This window comes from Mustela erminea, chromosome 4 (genome assembly GCF_009829155.1).
Source record: "Mustela erminea isolate mMusErm1 chromosome 4, mMusErm1.Pri, whole genome shotgun sequence".
Lineage (NCBI taxonomy): Eukaryota > Metazoa > Chordata > Mammalia > Carnivora > Mustelidae > Mustela > Mustela erminea.
The window spans coordinates 137,016,222-137,036,337 of NC_045617.1; the positions used below are offsets into that span (position 1 = coordinate 137,016,222).

At 46.0% G+C, this 20,116-nt stretch overlaps 1 protein-coding gene across 10 annotated transcripts in view; it reads left to right on the forward strand.

The window, feature by feature from the left end:
- PHACTR1 (phosphatase and actin regulator 1) overlaps positions 1 to 20,116 on the forward strand; it is a 553,820-nt gene that overhangs the window by 431,593 nt on the left and 102,111 nt on the right. For all 10 annotated transcript variants that reach the window (XM_032341117.1, XM_032341122.1, XM_032341119.1 and 7 more), the window contains one exon: positions 12,205 to 12,285. In XM_032341117.1, coding sequence (XP_032197008.1) covers positions 12,205 to 12,285 — 81 coding nt within the window. The remainder of the gene's footprint in view (positions 1 to 12,204; positions 12,286 to 20,116) is intronic.

Below are 20,116 nucleotides of genomic sequence, written 5' to 3' on the forward strand. Positions count from 1 at the left end.
CCGATTATATTTCTAATCATGCATCTCTGAAAAATAAGGGAAATGTCCTATGTAACCACAAGACCCTTATCCTATCTAGCAGAACTAATAATAATTCCCTAATATCATCTAATACCCCGTCCACATTCAGGCGTTAACAGCTGACCCCAAGACACTTTTCTAGCTGGTCTGTTCAAACCAGGATCCAATCAAGATGCATAAAGAGTTTTTGAAGAGGTTTTAACCGTGCAACTTGCAGCTGAGAATGAGTGGGTGATCCTGCCTTTTTCCCCATACACTTAATCAGTGGGTAGAGCTCTCGTGGGACCTGGCTGCAGGCCTATCACCCATGGGAATGAGGAAAACGAATCACCTCATCTCTGATAATGACATGGTCCTCCTCTTTTGCTCTATGACTCCGGAGGAAATTGCACTGTCTGAATTGCTTTCAGGAAGAAGCGTCTGATACCAATTATGTCAAAGTCAAAAATGTTATTTGGGGCAGATACTCTGCAGTACTGGTCTGCTCAAGGTTAAACAAGTCTAGTTATACTTATCTGGGGGAATGCATTCATGGGGGGGTAGCCTATCTGGGAAGCTCGCTTCCAGAACCCCAGGATGACAGGCAGATGGATGGCTGGTCCCTTGGTTCGATTGGGATCTTCTTGGTCAGCCACTTGGTATTTCAAGGCTTTGGGTTTTTGGTTGTGTTTGATTCCTTTGCCAGAAACCTCTTTATGAAGGAGCTCGGCCCTCTGTGACCCTGCTAAGGTAAGACAGGCTGACCTCCCTGATTCCTTTTTTAACGGAAGAACACCACATTTGTCCCATGTGATCTGGTATTTATTTAGATCAGCATTTCCCAGAAGATTTTCCTCAGAATGCAAGTCCCATAGTCTCCATAAAAGGACTGTATTGTCCAGTGAATTTGGGAAAAACACCGGGTTCAACAGACTTAAGCTGGTTTCCTTACTGTGTGTCCTTTTGTGCTAATGAACAAATCACCAAATTATTGTTCTCACAGCTTTTTCCTCAGAGCATCTCAGGAGGTTACTGTTCTGCAGAACAGACTTTAGAAAATGCTGATTTGGGGGACTTGGATAGAATCATGAGCAATAACAAATAAACAGTCTCACCTACCTCATGGGTCATTAAGTCTTTATCCAAGCTAGCTGCGTGGCGTTACACAAGAACAGCATCCAGGTTACCATGTTGGAGACGAGGAACTTTGTTCCTCTTGGACTTCTGCTCATCCTGGAACCTTGGGGAAATCAGGATCTGTGCATGTAACAAGGACAGTTACTTAAATTCTATCTTACAGATGGAATTTCCTCATGGTTTGGACTTTTAAAGGGAAAAAATTCCGTACTGGTCAACCTCTCTGATTTTGAGGATCACGTGACCTTAATTGCTAAATTTTTTTAAGAGTTTTTAAAATTTTATTTATTTATTTTAGAGTGCACGCGCGCACATCTGTGTGTATGTGCGTGCGCACACGTGTGGCGGGAGGAGACCAGAGGGGAAGGGAGAGGGAGGAGGAAAGAATCTCAACCAGACTCCACGCCAGGCACAGAACCCATGCAGGGCTCGATCTCACAGGCCCTGAGATCATGATCGGAGTCAGAATCAAGACTTAAACGCTTAAGCAACTGAGCCATCCGGAAGTCCTGCCAATTTTTTTTGTTGTTGTTGTTCTGAATGGGCAATTCAATAAGCTTTCTTCAGATGACCAAATAATCAAACCTTGCCTCATTATTCCTCATTTGGTAAAATGTTTGGATATTCCTAGGACTGGAACGTCTTTGATAGTAAAAGGCAGAGTATCTGGTGTTCCTTCCAATTGCTTCTAGACTAATGTGACTTCTTGAATACGTTGGTCATACCATTCTATCTGAAACGAGACGTGAAGAGGTGCGTTCACTTCTACTTTCCCTTCTTTTTCAGTGTAGCCCTTAGATCGACAACCTCGTTGGCTTTGCTCATGAATTTCCTTATGAAGGAACTGATCAGCATTTACTAGATGGCATTTACCATCTAGTTTTTCAAAATGGAAGATTTCTAGATTTATCCTACTTCTTCTTCCTTGCCTTTCTTCCCTTTTATATATTTAATATATTGTACATATTTTATGTATTTTATCTTCATCTTTAAAAAATGAAAGTATTTCACATGAAGATCATGTGAATGTGGATTGATTATTTGGGGCTGGGTTTCCCAGGCTATAGTTGTATTAGATTAACAATCCCCAGTGTTCATAAGTCACATGGGAAGCAGGGGTATGTTCTAGGCTCTCAAGGTTCATTTCCTTTGTCACTTGTAGATTTCTAGGCTAAATTCATGGTCTCTGGGGTTGTAAAATTTCAAAGGGATAAAAGCCACTGATTTTAAGTACAAGTTGACTATTTTAACAACCAAAAGAGTAAGACTCTGCAGTAAGCCGCTGCAGATTTCATCATTGCTCAATTGTTTTTCCCACTTCAAATGTCTAGCTTCTCGAGAATGTAATTTAAAGGCAGCTGAGCAGAGAATTCAACAGAGACGGATTATCCTAGAGTATGAGCTGAACAAGTTCCTGCACTGCTACTCTGAGTAGAACCAAGTAACTTGTTCCTGCATCAATACTGCTTCTCCCATCTCATGTTTTTTTTAAGATTTTATTTATTTGACAGAGATCACAAGCAGGCAGAGAGGCAGGTGGGGGGCAGGCTCCCCACTGAGCAGAAAACCCAATGCCGGGCCCTATCCCAGGACTCTGAAATCATGACCTGAGCCAAAGGCAGAGGCTTTAACCCACTGAGCCACCCAGGCGCCCCAACCACCTCATTTTTTTTTTTAAATAAAAAAGCAGTACTTAAAAATTACGAAACATAGTTGTTTTTTTTTTTCTTACATCACTACTGGGAGCATATTAAAAAAGTGCACTGCCCATGAAGCGCCTGAGTGGCTCAGTCGGTTAAGCGCTCGGCTCTTGGTTTCTGCTCAGGTGGTGATCTCAAAATCATGGGATCAAGCCCCACGTGGGGCTCCATGCTCAGAGGGGAGTCTGCTTAAGATTCTCTCCCTCTGCCCCTCCCTCCCACTCTCTCTTTCTCTAATAAATAAATCTTTTTTTAAAAAGAATGTGCTACCCAGAAATTGTACCTTGAGTGACATATTCTAGAAAAATTCTTCCACCTGTTCACATGCATGCCAGAAAAAATGTATTTACAGCACGAATGTTTGCCCCAAAGTTGAAATAACTTAAATTTCCTTCAGTTGCAGATGGGTAGACAAATTATGACACTTCTGCTCCATGTCATGGTATGTAGTGTTCAAAGAGAATGAGGCATTTCTGTAGTGCTGATGGGGAGACCTTTAAGGTATATTGATTTTTGAGGGGGAAGAAAGAGCTATAATATGAGCAGAATGATCCCATTTATTATGTTTTTTAAAACTGCATTTATGCATAGTGGGGGGTTGGGTGGGAAGGTGGAAGCAGAACGGGGGGTGAAGAGAGAAACAGAAGGAAAATATCAAAGGAAAGCAGCAGTGAGATTTGGGGAGTTGTGCCGAGGGAAGGAAGGGTGGTGTAAAAAGGACTTTCTTTTCAGTGTTATTTCTTGAATTGTTTACAGGGAAATATTTTCATAAATGAAATAAAAGCATATATGTGTGGGTGGTGCACAGGCACAAAAAATAAAAAGAGAATGTGCCAGTTACGTTAAAGATTTTCTTTATTTGAGAGAGAGAGAGAGAGAGAGAGGCAGCAGAGGGAGGAGGAGGGAAAGGGTAGGAGAGATTCTCCAGCAAAGTCTGAGCGCGGAGCTCAACTCGGGGCTCGATCTCACGACCCTAAGATTATGACCCGAGCCGAAATCCAGAGTCCTATGCTTAACCGATGGAGCCCCCCGGGTGCCCTGAGAATGTGCCATTTATTTTTAACAAATTCATCCAATCGAGGCATTCACTAGGAAAAGCAGTCTGCCCAAGATGTCAGTTCTAAGTTCGTCAGTGTCGGAGAACCCTGGGATTCCTTGGCTTGGAACACACCTTTGTGGAAGGGAGATGCTGGGGACCTGGTTGCTGGTAACGGTGGCATAGCTTGCAGTGCTGGCTCGGAAGGGCTCCCAGAAACACTTGGACGGGAACCACTCCATCGTTAGCGTTGGTCTCTGGGCTTTAGTGGAAGTCCCTGCCGGGGATCCGTTCTTCACCAGACTCTGCCTTTCTAAAGCATTCGCTCATAATGGAACAGACTTCAGAACAAGAGGTTGGAACGTAAAGCTGTAGGAAATACCCCTAGTTTTTCCTTTGTGACAAACCCCTGCCGAGGATAGGTGTGTTTTAAGATGTAGGTCTTGCTAATATTTAAGCACGGTGAGGCCAACAGATCAGGAGATGTCTGCCATTATAAAGATGGTTTGGGGATGCCTCGGTGACTCGGTGGGTTAAGTGTCTGACTCCTGGTTTCAGCTAAAGTTATGATCTCAGGGTCTTGGGATCGAGCCCCATGTCGAGCTCCCCACTCAGCACAGAGTCCGCTCACCCCCTCCCTCCCAGTCTGTTTCTGTCTCCACTCGGGCTCTGTCTCTCCTCTCTCTCTCTCTCAAATAAATAAATAAAATCTTTGAAAATTTTTTTTAAAAAGATGGTTTGTTACACTCACAGAGTCCAAGAGAATGGGTCATGCCATGCCACGGAGGGCCATGTGGGGAAGCATCGGGGTTGGTCAGGAGGCAGAGAGTGGGAGGGAAATGTGGAAAATGTGGGTGAGAGCCTGTAGCGTGTTTCCCACAGGAAAGAATGGACAGTGGAAGCAAGATGGCCTGGCTGGTTTGAATCATCTCAGCAGGCTCCAGGGCATGAGACTATTTCCAGTTGTCTGGCCCCCAGGCCTGGGTTGATGAGGGCAGGTGGATAGTGGCCTGTAGAGTAGGAGCCCCATGAAGGAGGTGGTTGGGGGTAAGGGCTCTGGGTCAGATGGTTTGATCGTGAAAGGTAGGTTCACGGGCTAGCCAGATGCTGCCTGCGGTATTTGGCTAACCCTGGGAGAGGCAGCCTCACTGGGATTAGCAAGACCCCCAAGAGTCACCTGAAACTAACATAACATGGTATGTAGACTATATTTAAATTTTAAAAAGGAAAAATACAGAAAGTAAAAAGATTAGATTAATAAACAGTGATAGAGATGAGAGAATGATTATGCATCTCAAGGTTTTCTGCGTGGCTTTTATATTCAGGCTGAGTTTGAAGGCAAGCTTTGGAGGTCTTCCTTGGACATCCCAACCTTTGATTATGGTTTCAGGCGGGGGGGGGGGCATTTGGGGGCTATTTTTGGTATAGTAATTGAGAAATTTATTCATTTCAGGCAAGAGGGGTATGGGAAACTTCCTTTTGTACATTTGGATCTACACAACTAATTCTTTGTCAGTCTATAAAAGCAAATCAGTAATGTTTGCCCCCTTTCCTCTTCAGGCTGTCTCTTACAATGGGCATAGAATTTTAGATCAGATGTCCCTGCAGTAGACTTTAGCACATTTGCTGGCTTATGCGATTTTGTTTTTGATGTTTCCCTTGCTACAGGACCACCTCGAACTCTTATTACAGTGTTCTGCATTTTCTGCAGCCTGGAAAATGAGTTCTTTTCTAAAGATCCACTGTCTGAGCTGTACTTTCATTTTGGAGGGGAATTAGGTTCTGTGCTTTTCCTATTTTGGTTCTGTTTAGAGATTTAGAAAAAATTTTTGGGGGAATTTACCTCTATATGTTAAATTCCTAACCCTTTGATTTTAACATTGTGCTCTTGTTTACAGTGGCCTAACATTTATTTAATTGTCGGTTTAGAGGTACTGTTTTTGTTTTTAACTGATGTTTTTTCCATTAGGGGAATTTTTCTCTCATGGTCACTTTTTTTCATGTCCTAACAACTTATGGAGGTGTCGCTTACATACCATACAAGTAACTCATTGAAGGCATATAACTTGATGATTCCAGTAAATTTAAAGAGTTTTATAGCCATCACTGCTGTCCAGTTTTATAACCAAAATGTTTACTCCAGAACATTCGCATGTGTGGTCTCTCAGATTTCTTACTGCCTTGTGCTTTAATAACTCAGTAACGTTTGAGTGATCCCTGTGTTTTTATATTTTCTTATTTTAAAAGAAGCCCTAACTTTTTCTTTCATATAAAAATATTACTTTTTTTTTTTTAAGAGAATGAGTGAGAGCAGGGGGAGGGGCAGAGGGAGAGGGAGAGAAAGAATCTTAAGCAGGCTCCAAGCCCAGCTCAGAGCCAGAGGCAGGGCTTGATCTCACGACCCTGAGATCATGACCTGAACAGAAATCAGCAGTCAAGACGCTCAACTGACTGAGCCGCCCAGGTGCCCCTAAAAATATTACTTTTTACCACACATCTAACAAGACTTTTTCAGTTTTCTTTTTTTTAAAGAGGTGGTTGACTTTGTGCTGTTAACTTCCACTTCCTGAGTCCCAAAGGCAAGCATTGCCCAGTGAATCAGCTCACGGTCATGCCGTGGATCTCCGTTTCTCTGACCTATTCCTGCTATCCTTTGGGCAGCTGGGGTACCTGTTACACCTTCTGTCTTTCCCTGGTGTGTTGCTTCTTTTCCTCTGACTTTAACTTTTTGTTATTTCTTCTCTGTTTTTCTTTTTTTCATCTTACCCAAAGCCAAACTTGTTGGAGAGGGCAGATCAGACCTCGTGTTGGTCAGTGGACAGGAAACCATTATGTTTTCTTTCCTCTACATCAAGCCCTCCCCTGCCCAGTGTTTGGTAGTTCAGTAGTAGACCAGGTCAGAGGATCTCAGTGGTCCTTCTGTTCCAAACAGTCCACTTAACTTTACTTCCCAGAGCAGTGGTGAGCTTGTCTTTGTCCAAGGTTAAACTTTGCTCTAACTTTGGAAGGGCTGCTGAAAATAAGACTGGAAAGCAGACATCACATATATCTTGTTAAAAGAGTAAGTAAAGAGTGCCCCAGAAGAAAGACTCTCCTAAGAATAGTGTAATTATGCCATTGCACTATGACCTACAGACCCAAGTAAACTACTAATAAGATCACCTTCCATTTTTAGAGCCTTGTACGTTAGATTATATTTAGAGCCTGTGCATATCATAACAGTCCTCACAACAATGTGGAATGGAAAAAAAACCCCACCAGGCATTAATATCTCTTTCTCCTCTGCCACTTACTGCTGTTTGACGCCGAGCAAGTCAGTTTTGCAGGGTCTCAGGTACCTCTGAGAAATGGGAATGATACTAATTCAAAGAATGTGGTGAGGATTGAATTAAATAACATGCTATGCCGCCCTTCTCAAAATGATTGTGTATCCCCCGTCGACACAGGGTTCTGTGCTAGGAGATGGACAAAGCCATAGGATAAAGGAGCCATCTCTTCCCAGAATGTCAATTCAACTTGGAAATTGGTTGGGGGTGGGTATCGTCTTGTTTGAAGAAGAGCAGATCTATTATGGGAACTCCACCTCAGTTCTTTTGTTGAAAAAGATTTCATTTAAGAGAGAGAGAGAGAGAGCATGAGCAGGGGCGGAGGGGAGGAAGAGCAGAGAGAGAGAAAGCAGACTTCCCACTGAGCGGACTCGATCCCAGGACCCCAGGATCATCACCTGAGCCTAAGGCAGACGCTTAACTGACTGAGCCACCCAGGCGCCTTACCACCTTAATTCTTAAGGAAAAACTCAGTACAGTAAAGAAATGGCATGCTTGGGTCAGCCAGCTCAGTCCTGTCCTTGGAGCCTCTGGTATTACGGCTTTGCCATTAGGAGTGTTGCCATGGAAAAATTCGAGAAACACTGATACCTGTAATAGTTTACCACAGTCCATGCCGGTATAGCACAGTCTTAGTTAATCCTTGTTTTAGAAAGTATGCAGCCACATTCCCCAGCATATACTTGACATCTCCTCTTAAGCACAGCTAACGCTGGGCTCCGCATCTTCCCTACAAACCTGATTCTCAACCCACATCCCCCACTGAGTTCTCAACACCACTGTCCATTCAGCTGTGCATCTGGGTCCAAGCGACCATCATCTCTTGCCTAGACTAGGGAAGCCCCTAGAACCGGCCCTCCTCCAATGCATCCTCCACGGTGAAGTGGAAATGGTTTATTCCCATTGTCCTTAGAACAATGTGGTCCATGAGGCCCTGCCGGGCCCAGCCCCCATCCCTCTGGCCACATCTGGAGTCCTTCTCCATCTGGTGTTGGTGGCTGTAGTGACACTGGGGGCTCTCTCTCACCAAGGACACCATGACAACTCCATCCGGAGTCACTGCCCTGTTTGCTACGTCTGGAGTGTCTCCCTCAGCCCCTACCTGACTGTCCTTGAGAAAATACATATTCATCTCTCAAACTCAAACTTATGGGTCCCTTCCTCAGAAAAGCCTTTTCCCATGACCCTGTAGGGGAGATTACTGATCACATGTCTGGTAGAACATGTCCTTTTCTTTTTTTTTTTTTTAAGATTTTATTTATTTATTTGACAGTCAGAGATCACAAGTAGGCATAGAGGCAAGCAGAGAGAGAAAGAGAGAAGCAGGCTCCCCACTGAGCAGAGCCCAAGGCAGAGGCTTAACCCACTGAGCCACCCAGGTGCCCCTGAACATGTCCCTTTCTTTTAGCAGGACTTACCTGGATTTGTAATCACACAGCTAACACTGTTTGACGGCTGTCTGAACCACATATCAGTCTTTCAGCTCTGCGAGGATAGGGGCTGTCAGAGTGCCTTTCGCCATGGGCAGGGGGTCTGTCCTTGTTGGACAAGTGTGGGGAGCCCGCGGGGGTCCGCATGGCTGCGTGGCTGGCCCGGGAGCGCCCACGTTCTGCCATCTCCGGCTGCCAAGCCCGTGGCTTTGCCCAACTTGCTGTGGATTCTTCCTCCAGTGCTGGGCCTTAGGTCCTCCCACTTCTGTCTGTGGCTCTTGACAAGCCCCTGAGAAACCTCATTTTGATTAAGGGAAATCCATCCAATCTGTGGTTCAATGCAGGATTGGCAAAGCACCTCTTCTGTGTGCTTTCTGGGTGGCTTAATGCCACCCACAAGATCTGTTAGCAGAGTCCTTGCTTAAAACTCCCTGCTTTGCTTTGCCTGTCCAGTCTCTTCCTACTGTGCCACCAAACCCATCTTTGCTTAAACGTGTTACAGGATTTGTGTCCCCCTTGGTGCCTACAGTTGCTGGTCCCGCCGCTTTCAAGAATGAAGAGGTAGACAGGATGAAGGGTGGCAGGCAGCAAAGCAAACTTACTGAGCAGGCATCTAAAGTTCCTGGAGAGGGAGGGGGCCAGAGCGGGCTGCCCTCGGAGTTTCCAAGTTTAGCGGGTTTTGTGAGCTCTTTCATGGAACCGTCTTCAGCAATCGGTGTGCTGAGTCGTGCCAACAAGGGCTTTGGTCACATATCTGTGTGCCTATTAGGTTAATGCTCTGTGCTGATGCTCTTTCTTTGCTGACATCTGGGGGCTTAGGTCTTACCTGCCCCTTGCCTGTGATATTGACAAATGCTTTGTGGTTCATTGCCTTCTTGGAGGACGTTTTGCAGCCGTCATTTCTGCAAAGGCAGCAGAGCAGAAAGTCGCTGAGTTCCTGTCCAAGCTGCACATCAGGATGTTAGTGCTATTTGATCTTAGCTGTCCTGACTCCATATTTTCTTTTTTTTTTTAATTAATTTATTTATTTTCAGAAAAACAGTATTCATTATTTTTTCACCACACCCAGTGCTCCATGCAATCTGTGCCCTCTATAATACCCACCACCTGGTACCCCAAACTCCCACCTCCCCACCACTTCAAACCCCTCAGATTGTTTTTCAGAGTCCATAGTCTCTCATGATTCACCTCCCCTTCCAATTTCCCCCAACTCCCTTCTCCTCTCTAACACCCCTTGTCCTCCATGATATTTGTTATGCTCCACAAATAAGTGAGACCATATGATAATTGACTCTCTCTGCTTGACTTATTTCACTCAGCATAATCTCTTCCAGTCCCGTCCCTGTTGCTACAAAAGTTGGGTATTCGTCCTTTCTGATGGAGGCATAATACTCCATAGTGTATATGGACCACATCTTCCTTATCCATTCGTCCGCTGAAGGGCATCTTCTCTCTCTCTTTTCTTTTTTTCTTTTTCTTTTCTTTTGTCTCTCGTTTGGGTGGGGAATCCTGATTGCTCAGAAGTGTTCCAGGGTGCACCTTGACTGCACCACAGTTGATACATCCAGCTACATCTGTTCAGTCATCTCCCACCAAAATGACTAGGAGGAGGAACGCCCAACAGAAGAAAAATACAGAGGATGGGCCTTCTGCAACAGAGCTAACGGCTATCAACATAGACAATATGTCGGGAAGAGAATTCAGGCTAACAATTATCCAGGCAAGAGCAAGGTTGGAGAAAGCCATGGATGACCAAACGGAATTGATTAGGGCCGAACTGAAAGCGACCAGACAGGATGTTCACAATGTTAGGGCGGAGCTTAAAGCTACCAGGGAGGAGGTTCAAAATCAAAAGCTTCTGACTCCATATTTTCTTGTTGGGGACCCTGACCCTGAGTCCCTAACCGCCCACCCCTCTGAAAGCAGACAGAACTTTGTAACAGACTGCAAGCAGTTCTCTCTCCCTTCTCTGGGCGTTCCTCTTCTGCACAGAAGACAGCCTTCTGCCCTCCTGCCCCCCCCCCCCCCGTCATGTCATTTGGTACATTTAGTATGAATCCCAAAACTCCTACAGCCCCCCGCCCAAGCACCATTCCAGTGATTCCCACACCCACCTTCACGGTTCGCCCTCCGTATAACCCTTCTGACCGCACTTCTGTGGGTGAATGTATATGTATCCGTTTTACTATTAATGTGTTCTCAGGAAGCTCTGTGGGAGAGCAGCCCAACCTCAGATTTATTTGGCTGCCTCACACCACTGAATTCATTATAAGTTAAGAGAGAGTTAGAATATTTTTTAAAATAGTAAGTCCCCAAAATATATAAAATGCGATTTTCAACCTTGATATGACTGAGAAGAACCCAGAGTTTTTCACGACAATATAGATGTCCAGGTCCCAGCCTGGACTTAACTAAATCAGAGAAGCTGGGGCTGAGGCATCAGTGTTTTCTCAGACCGGCAAAGTGACTTGACCAAGGGCACTCCGCTAGTCCCTGTTTCCTCGCTTGCTTTCTAGTGCTCACTTGTATTTTTCGGACTAAATTCTCCTGAGGGGTGTGTGTGTGTGTGTGTGTGTAATCTCTGTTTGAATTTGTCTGCGTAAAAGTTTCTTTATTTTATAAATGGCTTCCCCCTCCCCAGAATAGCCGTGCATGCAAAGGATGTGGAGATTTTCAAGCTGACAAAAGCAACCAAAATAATCTGTCCCCTCCTGTTCACGTGGAAACAAATGTCAGCCGTGGGGGTGGCTCACTCACACTCACTTCCGTGGGCTCTGCTGACTTCCTCCACCTTACCTCGAGCCACAGGCCTGCCCTTGGTGCTGCCACTCACTTTTCCACTCCTGGGCTCTGTTTTCACCCTCTGTCATGCCCCCTGGGCTGAGAGAAGCCCCTCTCCCCTTCTCCAGCACCACCTGCCTGAGCATTTGGCTCAGAAGCACAGCTGGGTCCCCGTGGAGGTGCATTTCATAACTGGAGAGCTCACCCCTGACTTGTCTGCTCGGCTTTGGACCCCAAGAGAGGAAAGCAGTGGACGCCTGTCCCACGGGGGTCCCCAACTCCCTGCCCCAACCCCTCATCTCTCAATCCAGAGAGCTTTGTGGGAGATATTTGCATACCATTTTTTTTAATAGCTGGGAAGCAACATAATCCTCCGTGAGACCCGATCTATGTGAACGACGTAATTAAATGCCACTTACAAGGGAATGACAGACTCAGGATGCTTTGCGGAGATTGGAGTTAGCACTTGCTCGGTTGAATCCCGGCGGCTCTTGTCGGTAGTTCTGTTACACTGACAAGTTGTTGAATTTCTCGGGGCTGTGGTTTACTCCACCATCAGGTGGGGTGAGATGAAATGAGACAGAAGCGTCTGCCTTATAGGTAGTTTGAAGATCATTTTGAAGATTAAAAGAAATAATCTGATGAAAATGGGTATGGGATTTCATTAACATTAATAACATGTAATTTACCGAAGACTTTTCTGTGTGTTACTTTGTAATACATGTTAACATGTGATTCCTTTGCAAAGCTCTTGGTTGCCAACTCACACCTGCTTCTCTGTGTTTTGCTTGTAGCCCTGGAAAGGAAAATATCAATGAGGCAAAGCAGGGAGGAGCTGATAAAACGAGGGGTCCTGAAGGAAATCTATGATAAAGGTAAGGGGGACTGGCCCCTCCGCAGGGCCCGGAAAGCTGTGTGTGGAGTGTGTGTGCACGTTTCTTGGAATTGGATTCTGTTTTCCGCATCACCTTCTCAGGATTTGAACCTTTAAAACTCCAGACAGTTTTGGAGAGAGGAGAATTTTGCAGACCATGCCAGAGCTGTGGGTGTCCTTTTAGAAGAGAGAAATCAAGCTCCTTTCTTCCCAGTCTTGGACTCAGACCACAGGGGGCAGTGTGGAGTTGGGGGGCTGCAGGAACAGTGTGCGGGTCCTGGTCGGGAGCCTGTTCGTGTTCAAGTACACACAGCTGGGGCCAAGTTAATGGCCCAGTCTCTTTCTGGCACTGGGGGCTCCCAAAACAAAGGTTAAAAATCTACAGGCATCTGGAATTTCCTTAACAGATTTTTTTTTTTTCTGGCCTTCTGTCTCCCCACAATAAAAGAAGTCAACATGGAGGAAGTTATAAAATAGAACTGTGCACATAAGATATTTCAAATGGTAGCATTGACTGGGAAGCTGCAGATGGTTTGTGAAAATGTCCACCAGTGAATGGATGCTCTGTTTGAATGCTCTGTCTTTTGCTTACTGAACTACTCTTTAAGTACAAACGTACGCAGAGGTTCCAATAGTATATTAAGTATTCTTCATTTTTGTTTTTTAAGAGTTTCGATGTTTTATTTTTTTATTTTTAAAAATTATTTATTTATTTGGGAGAGAGAGACAGCATGAGAGGAGAGAGGTCAGTGGGAGAAGCAGACTCCCCGCCGAGCAGGGAGCTTGATGTGGGGCTCGATCCCACGACTCGAGGATCATGACCTGAACTGAAGGCAGTCACGTAACCAACGGAGCCACTCGGGTGCCCAAGAGTTTTGCTGTTTTGAATTAGGCTTTCTCTCCTTCCTCCTCTCCCGCGCTACCCTCTCCCCCCTCTCTCCCCCCCTCCCTCTGGCCCTCCCCCTCTCCCCCTTCCCTCCCCCCTGCACTCTTCCCTCCTCTTTCTTCTCTCCCCCTCCTCTTTGCCCCACTTCCTTTCCCCCTCCCTCTCACCTCCCCCTCCTCTTCCCTCTCCTTCCCCCCCTGCCCCACTCCTCCCCCCTCCCCTCCTCTCCCCCCTTCCCTCTTTCCCTTCCAGTGTGCAGGTGAAGGTCCTCTATGAACTGACACACTGTCCTCGTCCATCTTGATGCAGTTGCCACCAGTAATTGTCTGTTTCAAGTCTTACCGTTCTGGGAAGCGGGTGTTATTCGCTGGCCCAGGTGATGAAAGCACGTATTCTACTGAAAGATCCATCGTGCCAGTTCAGGCAACCCTGTAATTCTGCGTTGACCATGTTTCTGGGAATCTTCTGCAGGCCTGACTTGTAGTCTGGTAGAAAAAGGCAGGCTGGGGTGTCTGGGTGGCTCAGTGGGTTAAAGCCTCCGCCTTCGGCTCTGGTCATGATCCCAGGGTCCTGGGATCGAGCCCTCCATCGGGCTCTCTGCTCAGCGGGGAGCCTGCTTCCCTTCCTTTCTCTCTGCCTGTCTCTCTGCCTACTTGTGTTCTCTATCAAATAAATACATAAAATCTAAAAAGAAAGAAAGAAGGAAAGGAAAGGAAAAAGAAATGAGAAAGGCAGGCTGTGTTTCTTACTTGTGTATCCCCCACCCCCAGGTTCCGCCGCTATCAGTGACTCGGTCCTTAAGCCTGGGGCACGTGTATCCATTCCTGTCACGGGCCTTCCGGCTGGCACTCCTCAAGGACTTTTTCTTAGCTCTGATGTCCACCCCGAGGAGGAAGAGGCCCTGCCCTGCCCTACGTGGCAGGGATGCTGGAGGGATGGCGTGAGTTGTGCTATTTGAGACTACCGTCTAGAACTAGCAGGGCCCCCTGAGGCCAAGAAATCCCTTCCATGAACCCCTTCCTCCTTCTACCTGGGTAAGGCCTTTCCAGATTAGCATTCTTTGGTTGATTAAACTCCTCCGGGAAGAGGTGTCCCCAACATCATCCCATTTCTCCCATGTCTTGCTTTCTCTCCAAGCCCCAGACCTCCCCTGCATGGACCTGAAGTCTTCCCGCCTCCTCCTTAGCACGGCAGAGGTGGTCGGTGTCCCACTGCGGATATCAGACTGCGTAGTAAACATCTTCTTGCTCCCATCACGTTTAAAGCCTGCTCTGATCCAGTGAAACGATCTCTTCCCCCTCCCTCCTGTCTTCTTGCAAACTTTCTAGCTCTTACTCTAAACCTTCTGGAACATTCTAGAAAACTCGTTTGACCATAGCATTTATTATTCCCATTCCAGCTCATAACTGGGTTGAGGTCAGGATTGTCCAAGTAACTCCTGACTTACCCAGAGAAGTCATAGGTTATTAGAGCAAAAGCCTCATTTTCTAGAGACAGAAATTGGGAGGAGGGGGCTGCAAGCAATTCCCAGCTGCTTTATTTCGTGCGCTCAGTAACTGGCTGGGGACGAAGGGACAAGTTGAGCTCCCACTTGTCACCACATTCCCGGACTTCCTTGTCTTTTTGCTGTCACTCTCTGTGCTTTTCTGCTCAGTTGTCGGCCGCCTTTCCTTGCTAGTAACTCTCCTCCAGAACACGGTCCTCAGAGGCTCCTGCCGGGTCTCCCCAGCCTCACGTAATACTTCAGATAGAGAAGCCTCGCAAAAATGTTTGTTGTTGGATGATGGGAAGAGGAGAAGAGGCGAGGGACTAAAATCAGAAATCCATTACGCAGAGCGCTCGCAGAACTTTGTATTGGCTACGGGCTTTTCTGATAGAAAGCATGCATTTGAGGGGCGCCTGGGTGGCTCTGTCAGTTAAGCGTCCGACTCTTGGTTTCAGCCCAGGTCACAGTCTTGGGGTCTTGGGATCAAGATGCTCAACAGGGAGTCTGCTTGAGATTCTCTCTCTCCCTCCTCCCCCCTGGCTCATGCATTCTCACTCACTCTCCCTCTCTCTCTAAAATAAATTTTTAAGAAAGCACCCATTTGTACCACTTTGGATATTAATCATGTTACCTTATATCAGCTGTGAGGAACATGGGCCCTGGCATCCGATTACTTGGGTTCAATACCAGTTCCACTACAACTAGCTGTGCAACTTCAGTCAAGTTGCTTACCTTCTCTGTGCTTCTGTTTCTTTATCGCAAAGTGTGTTTAATGTCATAATGAGGTTTACACGGGATAACATATGGACGGGAGTTTGCTGGGGCTGAGTAACAGAACGGAAATGTCCTTCCTGGTCTGGAGGCCGGGAGTCCGAGATCATGATGTCAGCAGGATTGATTTCTGGAGAAGTCTCTCTGCTTGGCTTGCAGATGGCTGCCTTCTTGCTGTGTCCGCCCATGGCCTTTCCTCCAGGCGCACACACTCCTGGTGTCCCTTCCTCTTCCTAGAAGGACATCAGCCCTGTTGGATTGGGGTGCCACCCTTAGGAGCTCATTGAACCTTAATTATCTCCTTCAAGGCCCTTCCTCCAAATACAGTCACAATGGGGGGGGTGGGATTCAACAGAGGAATTTGGGAAGTGGGGAGGATACAGCTGAGTCCTTAATGAATGTCACAGAGAATAGTGGCTGTCACCCCATAAATTCTCAAGACGTGACAACACACCCTTATTAGTAGTCATCCTCTGCCTTTACAGGTGTCAAGACCCTTTTCATGCCTCACCCTCACTCAGTGGGCCCAAGAGTTCAGGAGGAACATCACTGCCTACTTTTATCTGAGTTGCGAGGATCTGCGACCCTGTCTTATCCATGGCCCCCATGGCCCGACATGAACCACCCCACCACCCCGATTCAGTTTCCCTCCTGTACCCTCACTTAGGTTTTCCCGTCCTCCTCCTCCCCTTTCTAGGACATCACCCCTCTCACTGTAGCTGGGATTCTGGTGGGTAAAACACATAAAACACCTGGCAAAGGGACTTTTTCATTGTTTTCCAAGTTGCGTGTTTCCAAGAGATGTTTCAGAGATCGGGAGCAATCGTGCCCTGTTGCCTGGCTGGTAATTCCTCATTCTGTGTCTTCCCCAGCCTTAGCACACACGACTGTGATTGCATCAGCGTGCTGGAAAGCCGCTTACCTGTAGTGGGTAGCCTTCCTCCTCCAACTTCTTTACATGATCGATTTTGCATCATAATACCCCACTTGTTCATAGAAAGTATAAAAGTAAACTGTAGGGAGGTGAGCTTTATCAATATTTGGGCTGGGTGAACTCAGAATTGATGAGATTTTTATTATTCTGACAGTTCTCCTCAAAATTTTTGGTATTTTTCTTAGCAGTTTACAAAGCCCAAACTGGGACATATAATCAAATCAAGCAAAATGAGAGATTGGGTGGAAGAGAAAAGTGAGCAAAGTGTCTCAAATATCTATAGGAACAAGGTTGGGAAACCTTCATTTAATGAATGCATTAGAAGTAGGGAGCACAAGGCACTGACTACCTTTTGGGTTTTTTGTTTTTTTTTTTTTTATTGATTTCCATGTGGAATCACATAATCTTAGAGTCCAGAAGAGCCTTTAGATAAAAGTTTTAAAATCCAAGAAAACAGTTTATTCTCTGGGTATATGGAGACCATGGGAGAATGCGGGACATGTTGAAGACTCCGTAAAAAGAAAACTTTTCATTGTTAGTCATGATGTAGTCAGGACACAAAATCATAAATTATTTTAATCCCATTTTCAAAAGTTGCCAGAATGTGGGTACAGCATGTTTAGGAAGAACACAACGTAAACATTCCTTCATCATCCTAAATTGTAAAAATGTAAAAACCAACTAGTGGTGGAAAATACTCTGTAATTTGATAATTTTATTTTTTAACTATTTATTTCCCAATCTTGTGGTCTATGTGCTTGAATCAGAACGTAAGGGTTCTCGTAGACTCACATTCATTTCTTCATTCAACAAATCGGTACTCAGTGCCCTCTCTGTGCCTGGTGGTACCATAGGTGTTGAGTTACAACGATAACCAAAAGAGCAAAACCTTCACCTTCTCAGAGTTTCTATTCTACTAAAGGAAATGGGAAATAATTAAGCCTGTGACATGTTGTCAAGGAGCGATAAACCCTATGAAGAAAAACAAAGCAGTGGGGTAAAAAAAAACAAAGCCGTAAGTGGAGCCATGATTTTAGAGAAATGCAATCCTGGCGAACTTCTGGAGGAGGTGATATTTACACAGAAATTAAGTGATCTGTGGCTGAAACAGGGCATGGGTCCTTTCACTGACTTCCAAAAGAACTTTAACTCAGTGTGTACTTTTTAAATTCAAGCCTCTGTACTGCATTTGCCTCTCTCTCTCAGTTCTCTGCAAATCAGAGCACATCACCCTCCACCCCTGCTCAGAGCCTGCAATGGCTCCCCATCTCACTAGGAGATACTCCAAGTTCCTGTGACAGCGTGTGAAGCCCTCTGTGATTTTCACTCCAGCCCTTAAGTTTGCTTTGACCTCCCTGGCCATACCTCCTCATAACTTCCTCTTTTTTTTTTTTAAGAATTTTACTTATTTATTGGACAGCGAGAGAGAGAGAACGAGTGTACAAGCATGGTGAGCAGCAGAAGGAGAGGGAGAAGTAGGCTCCCCGCTAAGCAGGAAGCCTCATGTGGGGCTCGATCCCAGGACCCTGGGATCATGACCTGAGCTGAAAGCAGGCACTTACGAGGGCCACCCAGATGCCCCTCGTAACTTCCTCTCGGTGACATATCTCCAGCTCTGCTTTCCAGCCGTTGAGATTGGCCTTGGCCACTCCCTCTCCTGGAATCCTCTTCCCCCAGATGTCCATCCACACAACTCACTCTCTTTTCTAGTCTTTGCTCCAAGGTCACCTTCTCAATGAGCCTTACCCTGAAACGGCCAGACTTGGCATTGCTGCTTCCTTCCGAGTCCTCCGTCCCCTTCCCCAGCTGTTTTCTTTCTTTTTTTAGTTTCTGTCTCTTCTCACCTTCAAACAGGCTCTATAAATTCCCTATTTATTGTGTTACCCTGTCTCTGTCCCGTCTCCCTCCCCCGCTGAAACTGACGCTCCATCACACAGAGTGGGATCTTGGCCTGGTTTGTTCAGGGATGCAGCCCAAGAGCCTCCAACAGTGTCTAAGACAGAGTCGATGTTCAGCAAACGTTTACTGAGAGAAGCACATGTGCAAACCAGAAGCTCGCTGTTTATGCGCCTGTGTTGGTGAACTTCCTTGTTCTCTGCACCCCCCCTGTTTATTCAGCCGTCATGGGCCATGGAACTTCATTGCCAGTTATTTAAGTAGGCGATATCATTATTATGTGTATGTTTAATTAGATGGATGCTAAATACTCTCCTTTCAAATAGCGGTTTTGAAGTGTTAAGGAGAAAAGTACCCTGAAAAGAGTGCATGGTTTGGCCATTAGTAAAATAGCCATATTTCTCCAAGTTAGCAAGAATCTCAAGAGGTCAGCTGGCAAAGCTATTGTCATTTTTCCAGCATAGAGATTAAGGAGCGGAAGCCCCGTGAGGTTATTGCCTTGTCGTTGGATACATGGCCACCAGCGAGCGTGGATGCTTAAAACCCCTGCTAAGCCTGTGTGTCCTCCATTTGGGATTTATGGGAATACAGGAAACCTTTGTAACATGTTGCCAGTGTGGCTATTGGCATTGTAGCAAATCCACTCCACAAATAAACATAATGCTAGATTTGAAGAATATCAGGGTTCTAACGGTGGCAATCGTGCTGCATCGTCCATAGAGGATGGGTGTGTGTAATTCACATGGATGTCGATATCAGGGATCAGGAGGGCAGGAGTGGGAAGGGAGACCGTCTCTCTGCTGTGGGATGACACAATATCGCCCCTGCTTGGGACTCCGTTCCACACCCTGAAGGGGAGCTGGAACATTCGAGAATTGTAGCTGGGGCCTGGCAGCTCTCGCAGGAGCCTCCGGAGCAGTCCCACTGAGACCCCGGGAAGGAGAGAGTCCACAGAAGAGGGAAGAAGAGCTGGGAGTGGGTCAGCGTGGAACAGCCTGGGCGCCGGTGAGCAACCTCCCTTTCCACCGCGTGCTGGGAGTTAGAGACCGCATTTCATGGCAAACAGTAAAGTGCACTGAGGTGTGCTTTTTGCCTTAATTGAGTGAGAGCAACATTTTGAAAGGTGTTCTTTTTAATTAGAAGCACGAACAGAAGCTCCCTGAAATGGACAATTCTCTTATGGACAAGGCTGCAGTTTCCTTTCTCTGGCATTCAAGAGAAGAAGAAGTAGGGGGAAAAAAAAAAAAAAAGCTTGATATTTAAATTAAAAGGTCATTCTATTTTAAAAATTAAAATAAATATTCCCCAGGGTATCAAAGGAGACGAACGTAGTAGGCGCAGACCTTCTTAAGCCGTTGTTTATCTGGTACCCCCAGTGTGTAGATGTGTAGACTTGTCAAGTCGGAGTTTGTGGGAAATGCTTTTCACAGTCTTTACCAGGCACGATTGCTTTATCATATGTTTTCTGCTGTTTCTGATGCATTACCTAGAAATGGCCTCTTCCGAAAGCTGTGGGATAGAGTAGCTGCGTGGAAATAGAGTGTGTATCTTGAGCATCAGCGACGTCTAGCCACTTCGTGAAGCATCTCAGAGTCTAGTACAAGGGATTGCCCTAGTGGGGTAGTTGAAAAGTGCTTTAAACAATAAAGAGAATAAATTAAGTTGTGATCAAAAGTCTCTTAAGCGGAGCACCTGAGTGGCTCCATGGGTTAAGCGTCTGCCTTCGGCTCATGTCATGATCTCAGGGTCCTGGAATCAAGCTCCACGTCAGGTTCCTTGCTCATTGGGGAGCCTGCTTCCCCCTCTCTCTCTGCCTGCCTCTCTGCCTACTTGTGATCTCTCTCTATGTCAAATAAATA